At 47.5% G+C, this 20402-nt stretch overlaps 1 protein-coding gene across 4 annotated transcripts in view; it reads left to right on the forward strand.

The window, feature by feature from the left end:
* Positions 1-20402, forward strand: part of NR2C1 (nuclear receptor subfamily 2 group C member 1) — a 172460-nt gene that overhangs the window by 50274 nt on the left and 101784 nt on the right. For 3 of the 4 annotated variants that reach the window (XM_063927603.1, XM_063927606.1, XM_063927604.1), the window contains exons 3-5: positions 1465-1575; positions 15578-15808; positions 16504-16588. In XM_063927603.1, the coding sequence (XP_063783673.1) occupies positions 1465-1575; positions 15578-15808; positions 16504-16588 (427 nt within the window). The remainder of the gene's footprint in view (positions 1-1464; positions 1576-15577; positions 15809-16503; positions 16589-20402) is intronic. The other variant, XM_063927605.1, reaches the window with a different exon arrangement.

Consider the following 20402-nt stretch of genomic DNA (forward strand, 5'->3'; position numbering starts at 1 on the left):
TGCTTTACAACTGGAAATAAAACAGTATTAAGACTGGATAATAACAGACATGGAAAGAGGTAAGGGTCTTGCTAGGATATTCCAGGGTTATAACTAGAGGTGTGTAAGCCTGTAAGCAGTGCCGTCACGCAGAGCCCTGGTGATGGCACCACTGATGCCCCACAGCCCCTGCATCTGGCTAGATGGGTGCTTCGCAAGGGCAACCTGCAGCCTATATCACTGCTGCAGTTCCACCCAGCACGTTCTTTGTATACTCCGGGCACGTACCCTGCAGCCTGTACAGCCAGCCAGAGTATCCTGAGGATGTCATGCTGGCATGACATCATGCACTCTTGGAGCGGGGTTGGCACGGCACACTGCCACCCTGTCATGGCACTGGGCTATTCCCTTTCATCTGAATTAGACCTGATTTCGAATATATTTCAGAAATTTGTACTAATTTCATCTTGGGATGTATTGAGTCATTCATCTACAACCCTCATGCCTGGTAATTGGGCCATAACCATTTTTTAACCATATTGTTGCACTCATATATTACAATCTCCAACATCAACACTTCATCTCTAGTTTTCTCTATCAGCTAATAATATCACTGGTGTTTCAAATGATATTGTCATGAGTAAACACTGTAATGAAATAAGAATAAAGAAATTTACTTTACAACCCAAGTTAAATGCATGTAAGACAACTATGTAGTGTCTCATTTGGGGAGGTGTTTGATAGACAGTTAAAAGGTCGACATGGTCAAACAGTCTACATGAAAAGGTTTGACAGATCGACACATGTTTTTTAGGGTTTTTCCATGTTTGTACAACTTTTTCTGCATTTACTATCCATGTCACAAACTAATACCTTTAGTAACCTTGTGGCGAGCGAAGCGAGTCACCGAGTCCGAAGCGTGGCGAGCCTGTGAGGGGACGTATTTCATCAAATTTATTATCCATGTCACAAACTATTACCTTTAGTAACCTTGTGGCGAGCCAAGCGAGTCACCGAGTCCGAAGCGTGGCGAGCCTGTGAGGGGACGTATTTCATCAAATTTATTATCCATGTCACAAACTATTACCTTTAGTAACCTTGTGGCGAGCCAAGCGAAGTGGAGTGAGCCACCAAGCCAAAAGCGTGGCTAGTGAAGCGAGGGGACACATTTCAACAAATTTGGGTAAAAAACACAAAATAACACTAAAACATCAATAATTTTTGTGTTGATCTTTTGACACTGTTGACCTTTTGGCTGTCAACCATATGGTGTAGACCTAATGACTGCCTATCTTTTTAATGTCTATCTTCTGTATCACACCCCTCATTTGATAAGTTTGTTCTTACTTTGCATTGGAACTGCATCTTAAATGCAGAATTGTTTTGTCATTTTTTGTGTAGTCTTGTGCAGGGGGTATAAAATAAATTGGTAGCTATTAGAAATAAAAAGAAAATCCAATAAGTAATGCTTTGATGTATTCTTAGCTTTCTCGCTCACAGACAGAAGGAACTCATACAGCATTGATGGATGGAAGCTCCCAAAGGATACAGCTCATACCATCAGAATCCGGTGTTTCCATTCCTCAACGTATACAGGTGCGTTAAGGAACAAGCTTGTCTTGGTAGCAGCCATAATTGTTACATAGTAACTTGGTACAGGATCTACTAGGATTTGTTATAGGGAATGTGACACTGTTCTTCAAAAAGTTCCCTGTCTTGACGCTACATCACTGGAAATAACAGATGTCTCAGACCCTTCTCCAGCATTTCCTTCAGTACAGTTGTTGTTTTTTTACTTGGGCGTCCATGCAGGGGCATAAGTTCGTACTATGAGCCCAGAGATACTTGTTGCTACCCCCCCCCCCCCCCTCCCCTCTGCTCACATTCACTACTAACACCCCACCCCAACAGAACCCAGACACACATTCTCTCCAGGGGCCCGAGATGGTAAAGGGGTGGGGGTACTAATTACCTGGGCCCAGTCTGGTTCATCTGCTGATGGCGACATGGTCCCCCTGTGCGACTGCATGTGCACCCTGAACACAGTGCTGGATTAAGGCTTTGGGGGGCCCAGGTCACTTAAGACACTTAAGACTAAAGTCTACTCCGCTATCTTAAACAATCATTTGCTTCCAAACCTATTTGGATGCATCCACGGTTACATGTAATTACATTACAGCATGTAAATAAATATAAAAAGAGGAGAAATCCCAATGGAAAGGGATGCTGAGAAGTGGAACACATCAATGATCTCTACTTATCACATCTGGAACAGGGAGACAAACAAATTGGGACTCCTCTCCTCCCATACATTAAACAAATCTTGATTTGTAACAGCTCGACACAGTGTAATTGTTCGTAATGGTATGATTCCTCGGGGTCAACCATTTTAAATTTCCTGCTTAAACTACGCAGACAAGCCATCGCTCAGGAAATTTACCCCCTAGTCTTTTTCTGTGAGTGATTTATTTATCTTTTTTCCTCCAGTCCTATTCTCGGACTTTCATGTTCTTCCTCCCCATTTATTATTATTTCTCTGACGTCCTAGTGGATGCTGGGACTCCGTCAGGACCATGGGAATAGCGGCTCCGCAGGAGACAGGGCACAAAATTTAAAAGTTTGACCACTAGGTGGTGTGTACTGGCTCCTCCCCCTATGACCCTCCTCCAAGCCTCAGTTAGGTTTTTGTGCCCGTCCGAGCAGGGTGCAATCTAGGTGGCTCTCCTAAAGAGCTGCTTAGAAAAAGTTTGTTAGGTTTTTTATTTTCAGTGAGTCCTGCTGGCAACAGGCTCACTGCAACGAGGGACTTAGGGGAGAAGAAGTGAACTCACCTGCGTGCAGGATGGATTTGCTTCTTAGGCTACTGGACACTAGCTCCAGAGGGACGATCACAGGTACAGCCTGGATGGGTCACCGGAGCCGCGCCGCCGACCCCCTTGCAGATGCCGAATAGAGAAGAGGTCCAGAAACCGGCGGCAGAAGACGTCTCAGTCTTCATGAGGTAGCGCACAGCACTGCAGCTGTGCGCCATTGCTCTCCGCACACTTCACACCAGCGGTCACTGAGGGTGCAGGGCGCTGGGGGGGGCGCCCTGGGCAGCAATGTAATATACCTATTCTGGCTAAAATATATCACATATAGCCCCTGGGGCTATATGGATGTATTTAACCCCTGCCAGGTTCCAAAAAAACCGGGAGAAGAAGCCCGCCGAAAAGGGGGCGGGGCCTATTCTCCTCAGCACACAGCGCTATTTTCCTGCCCAGCTCCGCTGCGAGGAAGGCTCCCAGGACTCTCCCCTGCACTGCACTACAGAAACAGGGTAAAAACAGAGAGGGGGGGCACTTATTGGCGATATTTATAATATTTGAGCTGCTATAAAGGGAACACACTTATTAAGGTTGTCCCTATATATATTTATAGCGCTTGGGTGTGTGCTGGCAAACTCTCCCTCTGTCTCCCCAAAGGGCTAGTGGGGTCCTGTCTTCTATCAGAGCATTCCCTGTGTGTCTGCTGTGTGTCGGTACGTGTGTGTCGACATGTATGAGGACGATGTTGGCGTGGAGGCGGAGCAATTGCCTGTAATGGTGATGTCACCCCCTAGGGAGTCGACACCAGAATGGATGGCTTTGTTTATGGAATTACGGGATAGTGTCAGCACGCTACAAAAGTCGGTTGACGACATGAGACAGCCGGCAAACCAGTTAGTACCTGTCCAGGCGTCTCAGACACCGTCAGGGGCTGTAAAACGCCCTTTACCTCAGTCGGTCGACACAGACCCAGACACTGACACTGAATCCAGTGTCGACGGTGAAGAAACAAACGTATTTTCCAGTAGGGCCACACGTTATATGATCACGGCAATGAAGGAGGCTTTGCATATCTCTGATACTGCAAGTACCACAAAAAGGGGTATTATGTGGGGTGTGAAAAAACTACCGATAGTTTTTTCTGAATCAGAGGAACTGAATGAAGTGTGTGATGAAGCGTGGGTTACCCCAGATAGAAAACTGCTAATTTCAAAGAAGTTATTGGCATTATACCCTTTCCCGCCAGAGGTTAGGGCGCGCTGGGAAACACCTCCTAGGGTGGATAAGGCGCTCACACGCTTATCAAAGCAAGTGGCGTTACCGTCTCCTGATACGGCCGCCCTCAAGGATCCAGCTGATAGGAGGCTGGAGAATACATTAAAAAGTATATACACACATACGGGTGTTATACTGAGACCAGCAATCGCCTCAGCCTGGATGTGCAGTGCTGGCGTGGCTTGGTCGGAGTCACTGTCTGAAAATATTGATACCCTGGATAGGGACAGTATTTTACTGACTATAGAGCAGTTAAAGGATGCATTTCTTTATATGCGAGATGCACAGAGAGATATTTGCACTCTGGCATCAAGAGTAAGTGCGATGTCCATATCTGCCAGAAGAAGTTTATGGACGCGCCAGTAGTCAGGTGATGCGGATTCCAAACGACATATGGAAGTATTGCCGTATAAGGGGGAGGAATTATTTGGGGTCGGTCTATCGGATCTGGTGGCCACGGCAACGGCCGGAAAATCCACCTTTTTACCCCAGGTCACCTCCCAGCAGAAAAAGCCGCAGGCTTTTCAGCCACAGTCCTTTCGTTCCTATAAGAACAAACGAGCAAAAGGACATTCCTATTTGCCCCGAGGCAAAGGAAAGGGTAAGAGACTGCAACAAGCAGCTCCTTCCCAGGAGCAGAAGCCCTCCCCGGCTTCTACAAAGGCGTCAGCATGACGCTGGGACCTTACAAGCAGACTCAGGGGCGGTGGGGGGTTGCCTCAAACATTTCAGCGCACAGTGGGCTCACTCGCAGGTGGACCCCTGGATCCTGCAGGTAGTATCTCAGGGTTACAGGTTGGAATTCGAGAAGTCCCCTCCTCGCCGTTTCCTAAAGTCTGCTTTGCCAACGTCTCCCTCCGACAGGGCGACGGTATTGGAGGCCATTCACAAGCTGTATTCTCAGCAGGTGATAGTCAAGGTACCCCTCCTACAACAGGGACAGGGGTATTACTCCACGCTATTTGTGGTACCGAAGCCGGACGGCTCGGTAAGACCGATTCTAAATCTAAAATCTCTGAACCTGTACATACAAAAATTCAAGTTCAAGATGGAGTCACTCAGAGCAGTGATAGCGAATCTGGAAGAAGGGGATTTTATGGTGTCCTTGGACATCAAGGATGCTTACCTTCATGTTCCAATTTGTCCTTCACACCAAGGGTACCTCAGGTTCGTGGTCCAAAACTGTCATTATCAGTTTCAGACGCTGCCGTTTGGATTGTCCATGGCACCCCGGGTCTTTACCAAGGTAATGGCCGAAATGATGATCCTTCTTCGAAGAGAAGGCGTCTTAATTATCCCTTACTTGGACGATCTCCTGATAAGGGCAAGATCCAGAGAACAGCTGGAGGTCGGAGTAGCACTAACCCAAGTAGTGCTCCAACAACACGGGTGGATTCTGAATTTTCCAAAATCCCAACTGATCCCGACGACACGTCTGTTGTTCCTAGGGATGATTCTGGACACTGTTCAGAAAAAGGTATTTCTTCCGGAGGAGAAAGCCAGGGAGTTATCCGATCTAGTCAGGAACCTCCTAAAACCAGGAAAAGTATCTGTGCATCAATGCACAAGAGTCCTGGGAAAAATGGTAGCTTCTTACGAAGCGATTCCATTCGGCAGATTCCATGCACGAACTTTTCAGTGGGATCTGCTGGACAAATGGTCCGGATCGCATCTGCAGATGCATCAGCGGATAAAATTGTCCACAAGGACAAGAGTGTCTCTGCTATGGTGGTTGCAGAGTGCTCATCTGTTAGAGGGCCGCAGATTCGGCATACAGAACTGGGTCCTAGTGACCACGGATGCCAGCCTGAGAGGCTGGGGAGCGGTCACACAGGGAAGAAACTTCCAGGGCGTGTGGTCAAGCCTGGAGACGTCTCTTCACATAAATTTACTGGAGCTAAGAGCAATCTACAATGCTCTAAGCCTGGCAAAACCTCTGCTTCAGGGTCAGCCGGTGTTGATTCAGTCGGACAACATCACGGCAGTCGCCCACGTAAACAGACAGGGCGGCACAAGAAGCAGGAGGGCAATGGCAGAAGCTGCAAGGATTCTCCGCTGGGCAGAAAATCATGTGTTAGCACTGTCAGCTGTGTTCATCCCGGGAGTGGACAACTGGGAAGCAGACTTCCTCAGCAGACACGATCTGCACCCGGGAGAGTGGGGACTTCATCCAGAAGTCTTCCACATGATTGTGGTCCATTGGGAAAGACCAATGGTGGACATGATGGCGTCCCGCCTCAACAAAAAACTGGACAGGTATTGCGCCAGGTCAAGAGACCCTCAGGCAATAGCTGTAGACGCTCTGGTAACACCATGGGTGTACCAGTCAGTGTATGTGTTTCCTCCTCTGCCTCTCATACCAAAAGTACTGAGAATTATACGGCAAAGGGGAGTAAGAACGATACTCGTGGCTCCGGATTGGCCAAGAAGAACTTGGTACCCGGAACTTCAGGAGATGCTCACGGAAGATCCGTGGCCTCTACCTCTAAGACGGGACCTGCTTCAGCAGGGACCGTGTCTATTCCAAGACTTACCGCGGCTGCGTTTGACGGCATGGCGGTTGAACGCCGAATCCTAAGGGAAAAAGGCATTCCGGAAGAGGTCATCCCTACCCTGGTAAAAGCCAGGAAGGAGGTGACTGCACAACATTATCACCGCATTTGGAGAAAATATGTTGCGTGGTGTGAGGCCAGGAAGGCCCCGACGGAGGAATTTCAACTGGGTCGATTCCTACATTTCCTGCAAACAGGATTGTCTATGGGCCTCAAATTAGGGTCCATTAAGGTTCAAATTTCGGCCCTGTCGATTTTCTTCCAGAAAGAATTGGCTTCAGTTCCTGAAGTCCAGACTTTTGTAAAAGGAGTACTACATATACAGCCCCCGGTTGTGCCCCCAGTGGCACCGTGGGACCTTAATGTAGTTTTGGTTTTTCTCAAATCCCATTGGTTTGAGCCACTCAAATCGGTGGATTTGAAATATCTTACATGGAAAGTAACCATGCTACTGGCCCTGGCTTCAGCCAGGAGAGTGTCAGAATTGGCGGCTTTATCGTATAAAAGCCCATATCTGATTTTCCATTCGGACAGGGCAGAACTGCGGACGCGTCCTCACTTTCTGCCTAAGGTGGTTTCAGCGTTTCACCTGAACCAGCCTATTGTGGTGCCTGCGGCTACTAGCGATTTGGAGGATTCCAAGTTGCTGGACGTTGTCAGAGCATTGAAAATATATATTTCAAGGACGGCTGGAGTCAGAAAATCTGACTCGCTGTTTATACTGTATGCACCCAACAAGCTGGGTGCTCCTGCTTCTAAGCAGACGATTGCTCGTTGGATTTGTAGCACAATTCAACTTGCACATTCTGTGGCAGGCCTGCCACAGCCTAAATCTGTCAAGGCCCATTCCACAAGGAAGGTGGGCTCATCTTGGGTGGCTGCCCGAGGGGTCTCGGCATTACAACTCTGCCGAGCAGCTACGTGGTCAGGGGAGAACACGTTTGTAAAATTCTACAAATTTGATACCCTGGCTAAGGAGGACCTGGAGTTCTCTCATTCCGTGCTGCAGAGTCATCCGCACTCTCCCGCCCGTTTGGGAGCTTTGGTATAATCCCCATGGTCCTGACGGAGTCCCAGCATCCACTAGGACGTCAGAGAAAATAAGATTTTACTTACCGATAAATCTATTTCTCGTAGTCCGTAGTGGATGCTGGGCGCCCATCCCAAGTGCGGATTGTCTGCATTACTTGTACATAGTTATTGTTACAAAAAAAATCGGGTTGTTATTGTTGTGAGCCGTCTGTTCAGAGGCTCCTACGTTTGTCATACTGTTAACTGGGTTCAGATCACAAGTTGTACGGTGTGATTGGTGTGGCTATTATGAGTCTTACCCGGGATTCAAAATCCTTCCTTATTGTGTACGCTCGTCCGGGCACAGTATCCTAACTGAGGCTTGGAGGAGGGTCATAGGGGGAGGAGCCAGTACACACCACCTAGTGGTCAAACTTTTAAATTTTGTGCCCTGTCTCCTGCGGAGCCGCTATTCCCATGGTCCTGACGGAGTCCCAGCATCCACTACGGACTACGAGAAATAGATTTATCGGTAAGTAAAATCTTATTTATTAGGTTTGATCCCTTCCCTTCCTCCATTCCTTCCACATAATTGGAGTGATTCCGACCCTATTGCACGCTGCAGTTGTTTGCAGCGATCAGGTCGGAACTGCGCATGCAGTTTGCAGCAATCGCAGTTACCTAGCGATCGCCTCTGCCTGATTGACAGGCAGAAGCGGGAGGGGGCGGCACGGCAGCATTTCACCGCCGTTTTCGGGGCGCGGTCCGGCCAATGCAGGTGTGGCCGGGCCATGCGGGGGGGCGAACCGCAGCGGCTGTGTGACGTCACACGCAGCCGCTGCGACTTGGGGCAGCGGCGAGTAACTCCCGGCCAGCCGCAGGAGCCGGGAGTTACTCTTCAAGTTCAAGAGCATCGCCGCTGTGCGATGCTTTTGTACTTGTGCGGGGGAAGGGGCGGATTGACATGCGGGGCGGACTAGCCCTGTGCTAGGTGTCCCCCCCGCATGTCTGGGAAGATGGTCGCAGCTGTGCTAAATTTAGCACAAAATACTTGGACAATGTACATTGTACAGTTTTCTATTTTAATACCTGTATGAGATTTGTCCTGTTTCCGTTTGCAATAAAAAAGTATATGTTTTTTTGTTTGCTCTTTAAAAGTACATTTTTGCGTCAAGACCCACATCATCTAAACTTTTGTGCTCAGCGTTCCAAACCTGTATTGCCTAAATAATAATTTGAGTCAGTGTTTTAGTTCTCCCACCTAGTAGTTGACACTGAAGTGCAGTTACTGGGGACCCCGTCAGCTCGCCAAACAAATACTGCATGCACAGTAACACGTACAGATTATGTACCTCATCAATGAGATGAGTCAATTGATCAGCTAAATAATAAACTCTGCAAGTGGGATGGTTTGTTTTATAAAAGAATTAATAAATTGTTTTCCATAAAATACATTCAATAAAACATGAAGGGTATAGAGCACACTCAATAAAGAAGTGTACACCACCTGATACATATGTATGTGTGGATTGTGAGTCCACTTTTAAATGGATTATATGGCTCCAATATATTTGGATAGGGCATCTTCCAATCAAATCAGGTACAGTCACTATAATGCAGTAATAGTTACCAGACTGGAGTGTAGGTGATCACTCGATGGTGCATCCGCTTTAGGGAAAGTCCATTTGATTAGCTGGAGGGATAGACTGGAAAGTGTGCTGCAATGTGATTCCAATTGATGGAACAGATGTCCAGTGATGGTACTGGTATGGAGACCAAAGTTCCAGAAGTGGCTCAATGTGTAATATAAATCCAAATGGGTGGTGAATGATGATGGCTCAACGCGTTTCACTGGTTAGATTTGGTATCCAGCTTCCTCACGACCCAATTTTGTGGGGTTTTCTCTGACTTTTCCTGGAAGGTTCAGTCCATCTGTGGAGACTTGCTCGCTAGGTATTCACCGCTAATTGAATACCTCCAGCATGGCAATTAGCGTGGGAGTAAACCCGCCGCTAATTGAATTAATATATATTTCTCTGACGTCCTAGTGGATGCTGGGAACTCCGTAAGGACCATGGGGAATAGACGGGCTCCGCAGGAGACTGGGCACTCTAAAAGAAAGATTAGGTACTATCTGGTGTGCACTGGCTCCTCCCTCTATGCCCCTCCTCCAGACCTCAGTTAGATTTCTGTGCCCGGCCGAGCTGGATGCACACTAGGGGCTCTCCTGAGCTCCTAGAAAGAAAGTTATATTTTTAGGTTTTTTATTTTACAGTGAGACCTGCTGGCAATAGGCTCACTGCAGCGAGGGACTAAGGGGAGAAGAAGCGAACCTACCTGCTTGCAGCTAGCTTGGGCTTCTTAGGCTACTGGACACCATTAGCTCCAGAGGGATCGACCGCAGGACCCGTCCTTGGTGTTCGTTCCCGGAGCCGCGCCGCCGTCCCCCTTACAGAGCCAGAAGCTAGAAGAGGTCCGGAAAAATCGGCGGCAGAAGACTTCAGTCTTCACCAAGGTAGCGCACAGCACTGCAGCTGTGCGCCATTGCTCCTCTTGTACACCTCACACTCCGGTCACTGATGGGTGCAGGGCGCTGGGGGGGGGGGGGGGGGGGCGCCCTGAGCAGCAATAATTAGACCTTGGCTGGCAAAATAATCACAATATATAGCCCCAGAGGCTATATATGTGATAAATACCCCTGCCAGATTCCATAAAAAAGCGGGAGAATAGTCAGCCGAAAAAGGGGCGGAGCTATCTCCCTCAGCACACTGGCGCCATTTCTCCCTCACAGCTCCGCTGGAAGGAAACTCCCTGGCTCTCCCCTGCAGTCTGCACTACAGAAGGGTAAAAAAGAGAGGGGGGGCACTAAATTTAGGCGCAGTATATAAATTATAGCAGCTATAAGGGGATATAATTCAGTTAGTCCCTGTATTATATAGCGCTCTGGTGTGTGCTGGCATACTCTCTCTCTGTCTCCCCAAAGGGCTTTTTGTGGGGTCCTGTCCTCTGTCAGAGCATTCCCTGTGTGTGTCGGTACGGCTGTGTCGACATGTTTGATGAGGAGGCTTATGTGGAGGCAAAGCAGATGCCTATAAATGTGATGTCACCCCCTGCGGGGCAGACACCTGAGTGGATGGACTTATGGAAGGAATTACGTGCAAGTGTCGACTCCTTACATAAAAAATTTGACGACATGCCAAATGCGGGACAGCCGGCTTCTCAGCTCGTGCCTGCCCAGACGACTCAAAGGCCATCAGGGGCTCTAAAGCGCCCGCTACCTCAGATGGCAGACACAGATGTCGACACGGATACTGATACCAGTGTCGACGACGAAGAGTCTAATTTAATGTCCACTAGGGCCATTCGTTGCATGATTGAGGCAATGAAAGAGGTATTACACATTTCTGATATAAACCCAGGTACCTAAAAAAAGGGTATTATGTTTGGGGAGAAAAAACTACCAATAGTTTTTCCCCCATCTGAGGAATTAAATGAAGTGTGTGAAGAAGCGTGGGCTTCCCCCGATAAAAAATTGGTAATTTCTAAAAAGTTACTAATGGCGTTCCCTTTCTCGCCAGAGGATAGGTCACGTTTGGAAACACCCCCTAGGGTGGATAAAGCGCTCACACGCTTGTCAAAAAAGGTGGCACTACCATCTCCGGATACGGCCGCCCTAAAGGAGCCTGCTGATAGAAAGCAGGAGGCGATCCTGAAGTCTGTTTATACACACTCAGGCATTATACTGAGACCAGCGATTGCTTCAGCATGGATGTGCAGTGCTGCAGCTGCGTGGTCAGATTCCCTGTCGGAAAATATTGACGCCCTAGACCGGGACACTATTCTGCTAACCGTAGAGCATATAAAAGACTCAGTCTTATACATGAGAGATGCACAGAGGGAGATCTGCCGACTGGCATCTAAAATAAGTGCTCTGTCCATCTCTGCTAGGAGAGGCTTATGGACTCGGCAGTAGACAGGGGATGCAGATTCGAAAAGGCACATGGAAGTTTTGCCTTATAAGGGTGAGGAGTTATTCGAGGATGGTCTCTCAGACCTAGTTTCCACAGCAACAGCTGGGAAGTCAGCATTTTTGCCCCATGTCCCCTCACAGCCTAAGAAAGCGCCGTATTATCAGGTACAGTCCTTTTGACCCCAGAAAAACAGGCGGGGGAAAAGGCGGGTCCTTTCTGTCCAGAGGCAGAGGTAGGGGAAAAAAGCTGCAACAAACAGCAGGTTCCCAGAAACAAAAGTCCTCCCCAGCTTCTTCCAAGTCCGCCGCATGACGGTGGGGCTCCACAGGCGGAGCCAGGTACGGTGGGGGGCCGCCTCAAAAATTTCAGCGATCAGTGGGCTCGCTCACAGGTGGATCCCTGGATCCTTCAAGTAGTATCTCAGGGGTACAAGCTGGAATTTCAAGGCGCCTCCCCCCCGCCGTTTCCTCAAATCTGCCTTGCCGACAACTCCCTCGGGCAGGGAGGCTGTGCTAGAGGCAATTCACAAGCTGTATTCCCAGCAGGTGATAGTCAAGGTGCCCCTACTTCAACAAGGACGGGGTTACTATTCCACACTGTTTGTGGTACCGAAACCGGACGGTTCGGTTAAAACCCTTTTATATTTGAAATCCTTGAACACATACATAAAAAAAATTCAAGTTCAAGATGGAATCGCTCAGGGCGGTTATTGCAAGCCTGGACGAGGGGGATTACATGGTATCCCTGGACATCAAGGATGCTTACCTGCATGTCCCCATTTACCATCCTCACCAGGAGTACCTCAGATTTGTGGTACAGGATTGCCATTACCAATTCCAGACACTGCCGTTTGGACTGTCCACGGCACCGAGGGTGTTTACCAAGGTAATGGCAGAAATGATGATACTCCTTCGAAAAAAGGGAGTTTTAATTATCCCGTACTTGGACGATCTCTTTATAAAGGCGAGGTCCAAGGAGCAGTTGTTGGTCGGAGTAGCACTATCTCGGGAGGTGCTACAACAGCACGGATGGATTCTAAACATTCCACAGTCACAGCTGGTTCCTTCCACACGCCTACTGTTCCTGGGGATGGTTCTGGACACAGAACAGAAAAAAGTGTTTCTCCCGCAGGAGAAAGCCAAGGAGCTGTCATCTCTAGTCAGAGACCTCCTAAAACCAAAACAGGTATCGGTGCATCACTGCACCCTAGTCCTCGGAAAAATGGTAGCTTCATACGAAGCAATTCCATTCGGCAGGTTCCATGCAAGAACCTTTCAGTGGGACCTCTTGGACAAGTGGTCGGGATCGCATCTTCAGATGCATCGGCTGATAACCCTGTCTCCAAGGACCAGGGTGTCTCTGCTGTGGTGGCTGCAGAGTGCTCATCTTCTAGAGGGCCGCAGATTCGGCATACAGGACTGGGTCCTGGTGACCACGGATGCCAGCCTTCGAGGCTGGGGGGCAGTCACACAGGGAAGAAATTTCCAAGGACTTTGGTCAAGTCAGGAGTCGTCCCTACACATAAATATTCTGGAACTGAGGGCCATTTACAATGCCCTAAGTCAGGCAAGGCCCCTGCTTCAAAACCAGCCGGTACTGATCCAATCAGACAACATCACGGCAGTCGCCCATGTAAACCGACTGGGCGGCACAAGAAGCAGGATGGCAGAAGCCACAAGGATTCTCCGATGGGCGGAAAATCACGTCTTAGCACTGTCAGCAGTGTTCATTCCGGGAGTGGACAACTGGGAAGCAGACTTCCTCAGCAGACACGACCTACACCCGGGAGAGTGGGGACTTCATCCAGAAGTCTTCCAACTGTTGGTAAACCGTTGGGAAAGGCCACAGGTGGACATGATGGCGTCCCGTCTCAACAAAAAGCTAAAGATATATTGCGCCAGGTCAAGGGACCCTCAGGCGATAGCTGTGGACGCTCTAGTGACACCGTGGGTGTACCAGTCGGTTTATGTGTTCACTCCTCTGCCTCTCATACCAAAGGTACTGAGAATTATAAGAAGGCGAGGAGTAAGAACGATACTCGTGGTTCCGGATTGGCCAAGAAGAGCTTGGTACCCAGAACTTCAAGAAATGATATCAGAGGACCCATGGCCTCTACCGCTCAGACAGGATCTGCTACAGCAGGGGCCCTGTCTGTTCCAAGACTTACCGCGGCTGCGTTTGACGGCATGGCGGTTGAATTCCGGATCCTAAAGGAAAAGGGTATTCCGGAGGAAGTCATTCCTACTCTGATAAAAGCTAGAAAAAAAGTAACCGCAAACCATTATCACCGTATTTGGCGAAAATATGTTGCGTGGTGTGAGGCCTGGAAGGCCCCTACTGAGGAATTTCAGCTGGGTCGTTTTCTGCACTTCCTACAGTCAGGAGTGACTATGGGCCTAAAATTGGGTTCCATTAAGGTCCAGATTTCGGCTCTGTCGATTTTCTTCCAGAAAGAACTGGCTTCACTGCCTGAAGTTCAGACATTTGTAAAGGGTGTGCTACATATTCAGCCCCCTTTTGTGCCTCCTGTGGCACCTTGGGATCTCAACGTGGTGTTGAGTTTCCTGAAATCACATTGGTTTGAGCCACTTAAAACTGTGGATCTGAAATATCTCACGTGGAAAGTGGTCATGTTATTGGCCTTGGCTTCGGCCAGGCGTGTGTCAGAATTGGCGGCTTTGTCATGTAAAAGCCCTTATCTGATTTTCCATATGGATAGGGCAGAATTGAGGACTCGTCCCCAGTTTCTCCCTAAGGTGGTATCAGCTTTTCACTTGAACCAACCTATTGTAGTGCCTGCGGCTACTAGGGACTTGGAAGATTCCAAGTTACTGGACGTAGTCAGGGCCTTGAAAATTTATGTTTCCAGGACGGCTGGAGTCAGGAAAACTGACTCGCTTTTTATCCTGTATGCACCCAACAAACTAGGTGCTCCTGCTTCTAAGCAGACTATTGCTCGCTGGATTTGTAGCACAATTCAGCTGGCGCATTCTGCGGCTGGATTGCCGCATCCTAAATCAGTAAAAGCCCATTCCACAAGGAAAGTGGGCTCATCTTGGGTGGCTGCCCGAGGGGTCTCGGCTTTACAACTTTGCCGAGCTGCAACTTGGTCAGGGGCAAACACGTTTGCTAAATTCTACAAATTTGATACCCTGGCTGAGGAGGACCTTGAGTTCTCTCATTCGGTGCTGCAGAGTCATCCGCACTCTCCCGCCCGTTTGGGAGCTTTGGTATAATCCCCATGGTCCTTACGGAGTTCCCAGCATCCACTAGGACGTCAGAGAAAATAAGATTTTACTCACCAGTAAATCTATTTCTCGTAGTCCGTAGTGGATGCTGGGCGCCCATCCCAAGTGCGGATTGTCTGCAATACTTGTATATAGTTATTGCCTAACTAAAGGGTTATTGTTGAGCCATCTGTTGAGAGGCTCAGTTATTTTTCATACTGTTAACTGGGTATAGTATCACAAGTTATACGGTGTGATTGGTGTGGCTGGTATGAGTCTTACCCGGGATTCAAAATCCTTCCTTATTGTGTCAGCTCTTCCGGGCACAGTATCCTAACTGAGGTCTGGAGGAGGGGCATAGAGGGAGGAGCCAGTGCACACCAGATAGTACCTAATCTTTCTTTTAGAGTGCCCAGTCTCCTGCGGAGCCCGTCTATTCCCCATGGTCCTTACGGAGTTCCCAGCATCCACTACGGACTACGAGAAATAGATTTACCGGTGAGTAAAATCTTATTTTCTATTCCTCATTTACTCAAGTATTTCCTGTATTTTGTAAGTTAAACTTAAATGTGTATCGGGTAAAATACATAATTCTTTAGCTTTTGAGCACAAACACTGTGCACATCTGTTGTAATACAGCAGCATGTGATCATATTTATTTACAGAGCTTTTGCTTAACAAGAAAGAACTTGAAATACTTTATTTTGTGCAGATTGTCAGTAGCCAGTATAATTATACTTCATATACGTCTTTAGTTTGTCACAGATCAGCAGACTGATCAGAAGATCCAAATCGTAACAACAGTTGATCAGAGTGGTGCAAGCAAACGGTTCTTCTTGACAAACAATGATGGCTCATCTCCAAGTAAAGTGATCCTTGCTAGGCAAGACCATAGCCAGGGCAAGGTTTATCTAACAACTCCCGATGCAGCGGGTGTCAACCAGATATTCTTCTCAAACCCTGAGGTTTCTGCACAGCACATTCAGGTAACTTGGCCTAGATTTTTCTTCTGTTATGCCTGAACCTGTGCAACTAGGTTTTAACTTTTCACATGCGTATTTTAATAAAACACTGTCATTATTATTGCATATACTATTTGTGTGCGCAATAATGCAGTATTTTACTGTGACTTATAATATTACTTACTGCATCCATACAAGATCTGTCAATATCGCTGTTTTGATATTCATGGAAATGATGAGACCAGGTATTTCTTCTTTCTTCTACCACATATCAATATGTGCTTACATGTTTATTATTTTTACAGTTCACTAAGTTTCAAATGTTCTACTATTTTAATGTACGTATTTGCAGCATATATAAAATATATAGATGACTGTAGCTGAATGGTAATTTGATGTATAGTTTCTGACAAAATGTAAGATTTTGAGTACATCTAGGAAAGCAAAATGAGATGAGAACATTTTAATTCCACACACAATTACATTGCCTACATAGCAAATGACATTGTATACATTGTAACTTGAGATTGGAATAAAGTAATGCTGCCGACTGGTATGCAACCCACATGTATTTATGGTTTTTTTTAAATTACTAATCAAAATGGCATTGCATAACACTTTACTGTTAAAGAACTTTCTGTATTTGTGGAAGTGCCTCTGTTCATTATATACAATTATTATTATTATTATTATTATTATTATTATTATTATTGTTACAGATATTATCAGACGCTCAGTGTATAGAACAGAATTTAAATAAACCAGTAGTGGACCTGTGTGTGGTGTGTGGAGATAAAGCTTCAGGTAAGTGTGCTCAGCTTGGTTTTCAGTCCAGATAATTTCAATATACTTGACTTGAAGTTTCAATAAAAAGTAAATTAAAATGTAGATAATTTTTAACTACTTATCAATTGAGTAATCACTTCTGTTTTGTGGCCTTTATATGCCAACTAGGGGGTCTATTCAGTTAAATTTGAGGGGGGCGAGTAGCCATTGCAGCTGTATAGAAAGGCAAACTACAGCAGCTGAACTTACTTCCCTCAAGGCCTGATCTTGCCCTGTACTCACTGACTTTTGTACAAAGCCCTATGGAGATACTCAAAACACAGCAACCAAAGTCTTCATAGCGGGACTCTGTAATAAAATATATTTTCACAAGTAGTACATCTATGTAGAAACTCATATCAGATAAGATGGTCTGCTAGATAAACTAGACAATTCACATTCAAAGGAGTAGACCATGATCATATTCAGTCCTAATTCCATTCCACGTCAATCTGCCCCCAGCTCCAGGCTCCTTTAAATTCTCCAATTAAATATTGAACAGGCGAGAGGTAGTGTGACACTGTGTTTAATAACAATCATATATACAAACAAATACAGGCAATGGATAAAAAGGACAAAAAGTGCATAAGTATAATAGATGACCGGGCGTCCCGGAAAATACAATCAAACAACCAGATGATAAAGTCCAAGTATTCAGTCTTTCTCTTACGCCCTAGAGGATGCTGGGGACTCCGTAAGGACCATGGGGTATAGACGGGCTCCGCAGGAGATAGGGCACCTAAAAAGAACTTTGACTATGGGTGTGCACTGGCTCCTCCCTCTATGCCCCTCCTCCAGACCTCAGTTAGATCTTGTGCCCAGAGGAGAATGGGTGCACTGCAGAGAGCTCTTCAGAGTTTTCTGTGGAAAAATAATTTTGTTAGGTTTTTTATTTTCAGGGAGTCCTGTTGGCAACAGGCTCCCTGCATCGTGGGACCGAGGAGAGAGAAGCAGAGCTGGCTTGTTAAGTTGGGCACTGCTCCTAAGGCTACTGGACACCATTAGCTCCAGAGGGAGTCGGAACACAGGTCTCACCTGGGGTTCGTCCCGGAGCCGCGCCGCCGTCCTCCTCAGAGATGCCGAATATAGAAGCCGGGTGAGTATGAGAAGGCAAAGAAGACTTCAGGCGGCAGAAGACATCAGATCTTCATGAGGTAAGCGCGCAGCGGTAAGCTGCGCGCCATTGCTCCCAGTCACACACACACAAGCAGGCACTGAAGGGTGCAGGGCGCAGGGGGGGGGCGCCCTGGGCAGCAATATTCCTCATATTTGGCATTGATAAGCATGGATTAGGCTGTGGCACAGTAAATCCGGTAACCCCCGCCATTTTTCTATAGAAAGTTGATGGGACCGAAGACGCCATCGGGTGGGCGGGGCTTGATCCTCAGCACTAACCAGCGCCATTTTCTCCACAGAGACTGCATGAGGAAACGCTGGCTCCCTGTTCTCTCCCCTGCTGAGCTTCACAGGCTGGAAAAAAGAGGAGGGGGGCACTTTGGCGACGCAGTGAGTGGAGATTACAATTATATACATATAACAGCGCTATCTGGTCATATATTCCAGTGTTTTTAAGCGCTGAGTGTGTGCTGGCATACTCTATCTCTCTGTCTCTCCTAAGGGCCTGGTTGGGGTTTTGTCCCCTTATAGGTAACTCCCTGTGTGTGTGGGGTGTCTGTACGTGTGTGTCGACATGTCTGAGGCGGAAGGCTTCTCCAAGGAGGAGGTGGAGCAAATGAGTGGTGTGTCCCCGTCGGTTGTGCCGACTCCAGATTGGATGGACATGTGGCATACGTTGCATGCAAGTGTGGCATCTTTACATAAAAGGCTTGATAAGGCTGGTTTAGGGGGGACATCAGGCGGTCAATCCTCAGATTGGACCGACTCACAGGGCCCGTCGGGGTCTCAAAAGCGTCCCTTAACACAAGACACTACTACCGACACGGATTCTGATTCCAGTGTCGACTATGACGAAGTAAAATTGCACCCTAGGGTGACTAAAACCATTCAGTGTATGATTGTGGCAATAAGGGATGTGTTGCATATTGTAGATGAACCCTCGGTTCCCGACACAAGGGTACACATGTTTAAGGAAAAGAAACAGATTATTAATTTTCCCACATCTCATGAATTAAATGAGTTCTTTGGAAAAGCTTGGGAGGCTCCGGATAAGAGACCGCAGATCCCCAAAAGAATTTTTATGGCATACCCTTTCCCTAAGCAGGACAGGGAGATTTGGGAATCACCCCCCACTGTGGACAAGGCCCTGACGCGCTTGTCCAAGAAAGTGGCGCTACCGTCTCCTGACACAGCGGCCCTTAAGGACCCTGCAGATCGCAGGCAAGAAACTACTTTAAAGGGTATTTATTCTCATATGGGTGCTGTGTTAAGACCGACGATTGCGTCGGCATGGGTGTGTAGCGCAATTACAGCTTGGACAGATGAGCTGACAGATCAATTTGATACTATGGATAAGGATACTATATTCCTAACTCTAGCCCATATAAAAGACGCAGTCTTATTTATGAGGGATGCTCAAAGGGACATTGGATTGCTAACTTCTAGGGCCAATGCCATGTCTATCTCGGTGAGAAGATCCTTATGGACTCGCCAATGGACGGGTGATGCGGATTCCAAAAAACATATGGAAGTACTACCCTTTAAGGGTGATGTATTGTTTGGGGATGGGCTGACGGACCTGGTTTCTACAGCTACAGCAGGTAAATCAAATTTTTTACCATATATTCCCCAACAGCAAAAGAAAGCAACAACCTATCAGATGCAGTCCTTTCGGTCGCACAAGTCCAAAAGAGGTCGGGGATCCTCTTTCCTCGCCAGAGGTAAGGGCAGAGGCAAGAGAGCACCTGCTTCGGCAGGTGCCCAGGAACAAAAGTCCTCCCCGGCTGCTCCAAAACCCACAGCATGACGCTGGGACTCCCCTGAGGGAGTCCGCACCGGTGGGGGCACGTCTTCGACTTTTCAGTCAGGTCTGGGTCAATTCGGACCTGAATCCCTGGGTGTTGGAAATAGTTTCCCAGGGTTACAAATTGGAATTCGAGGAGGTGCACCCGCACCGATTTTTCAAATCGGCCCTACCAGCTTCCACATTGGAAAGGGATGTAGTGTTAGCTGCAATTCAAACGCTGTGTATACAGCAAGTGATAATCAAGGTTCCCCTGCACCAGCAGGGAAGAGGTTACTATTCAACCCTATTTGTGGTCCCGAAACCGGACGGTACGGTCAGACCGATTTTGAATCTGAAATCCCTAAACCTGTACATAAAAAGATTCAAATTCAAAATGGAATCTCTCAGAGCAATAATAGCCAACATGGAGGAGGGGGAGTTTATGGTGTCTCTGGACATAAAGGATGCGTACGTTCATGTCCCCATATATGCCCCCCATCAGGAATACCTGAGATTCGCTGTACAGGATTGTCATTACCAATTTCAGACGTTGCCTTTTGGACTTTCCACGGCCCCGAGGATTTTCACCAAGATAATGGCGGAAATTATGGTGGTCCTGCGCAAGCATGGAGTCACAATTATCCCATACTTGGACGATCTCCTGATAAAAGCGAGATCAAGAGAGAAATTGCTGAGCAGTGTGGCGCTCTCTCTGAGAGTGCTCCAGCAACACGGTTGGATTCTAAATCTACCGAAGTCACAGTTGATTCCGACAATTCGACTGCCGTTCCTAGGTATGATACTGGATACGGAACAAATGAAGGTCTTCCTTCCAATAGAGAAAGCCCAAGACATCCAGAACATGGTCAGAGAACTGCTAAAACCGAAAAG

The sequence above is a fragment of the Pseudophryne corroboree genome, chromosome 6 (assembly GCF_028390025.1).
Source record: "Pseudophryne corroboree isolate aPseCor3 chromosome 6, aPseCor3.hap2, whole genome shotgun sequence".
Classification (NCBI taxonomy): domain Eukaryota; kingdom Metazoa; phylum Chordata; class Amphibia; order Anura; family Myobatrachidae; genus Pseudophryne; species Pseudophryne corroboree.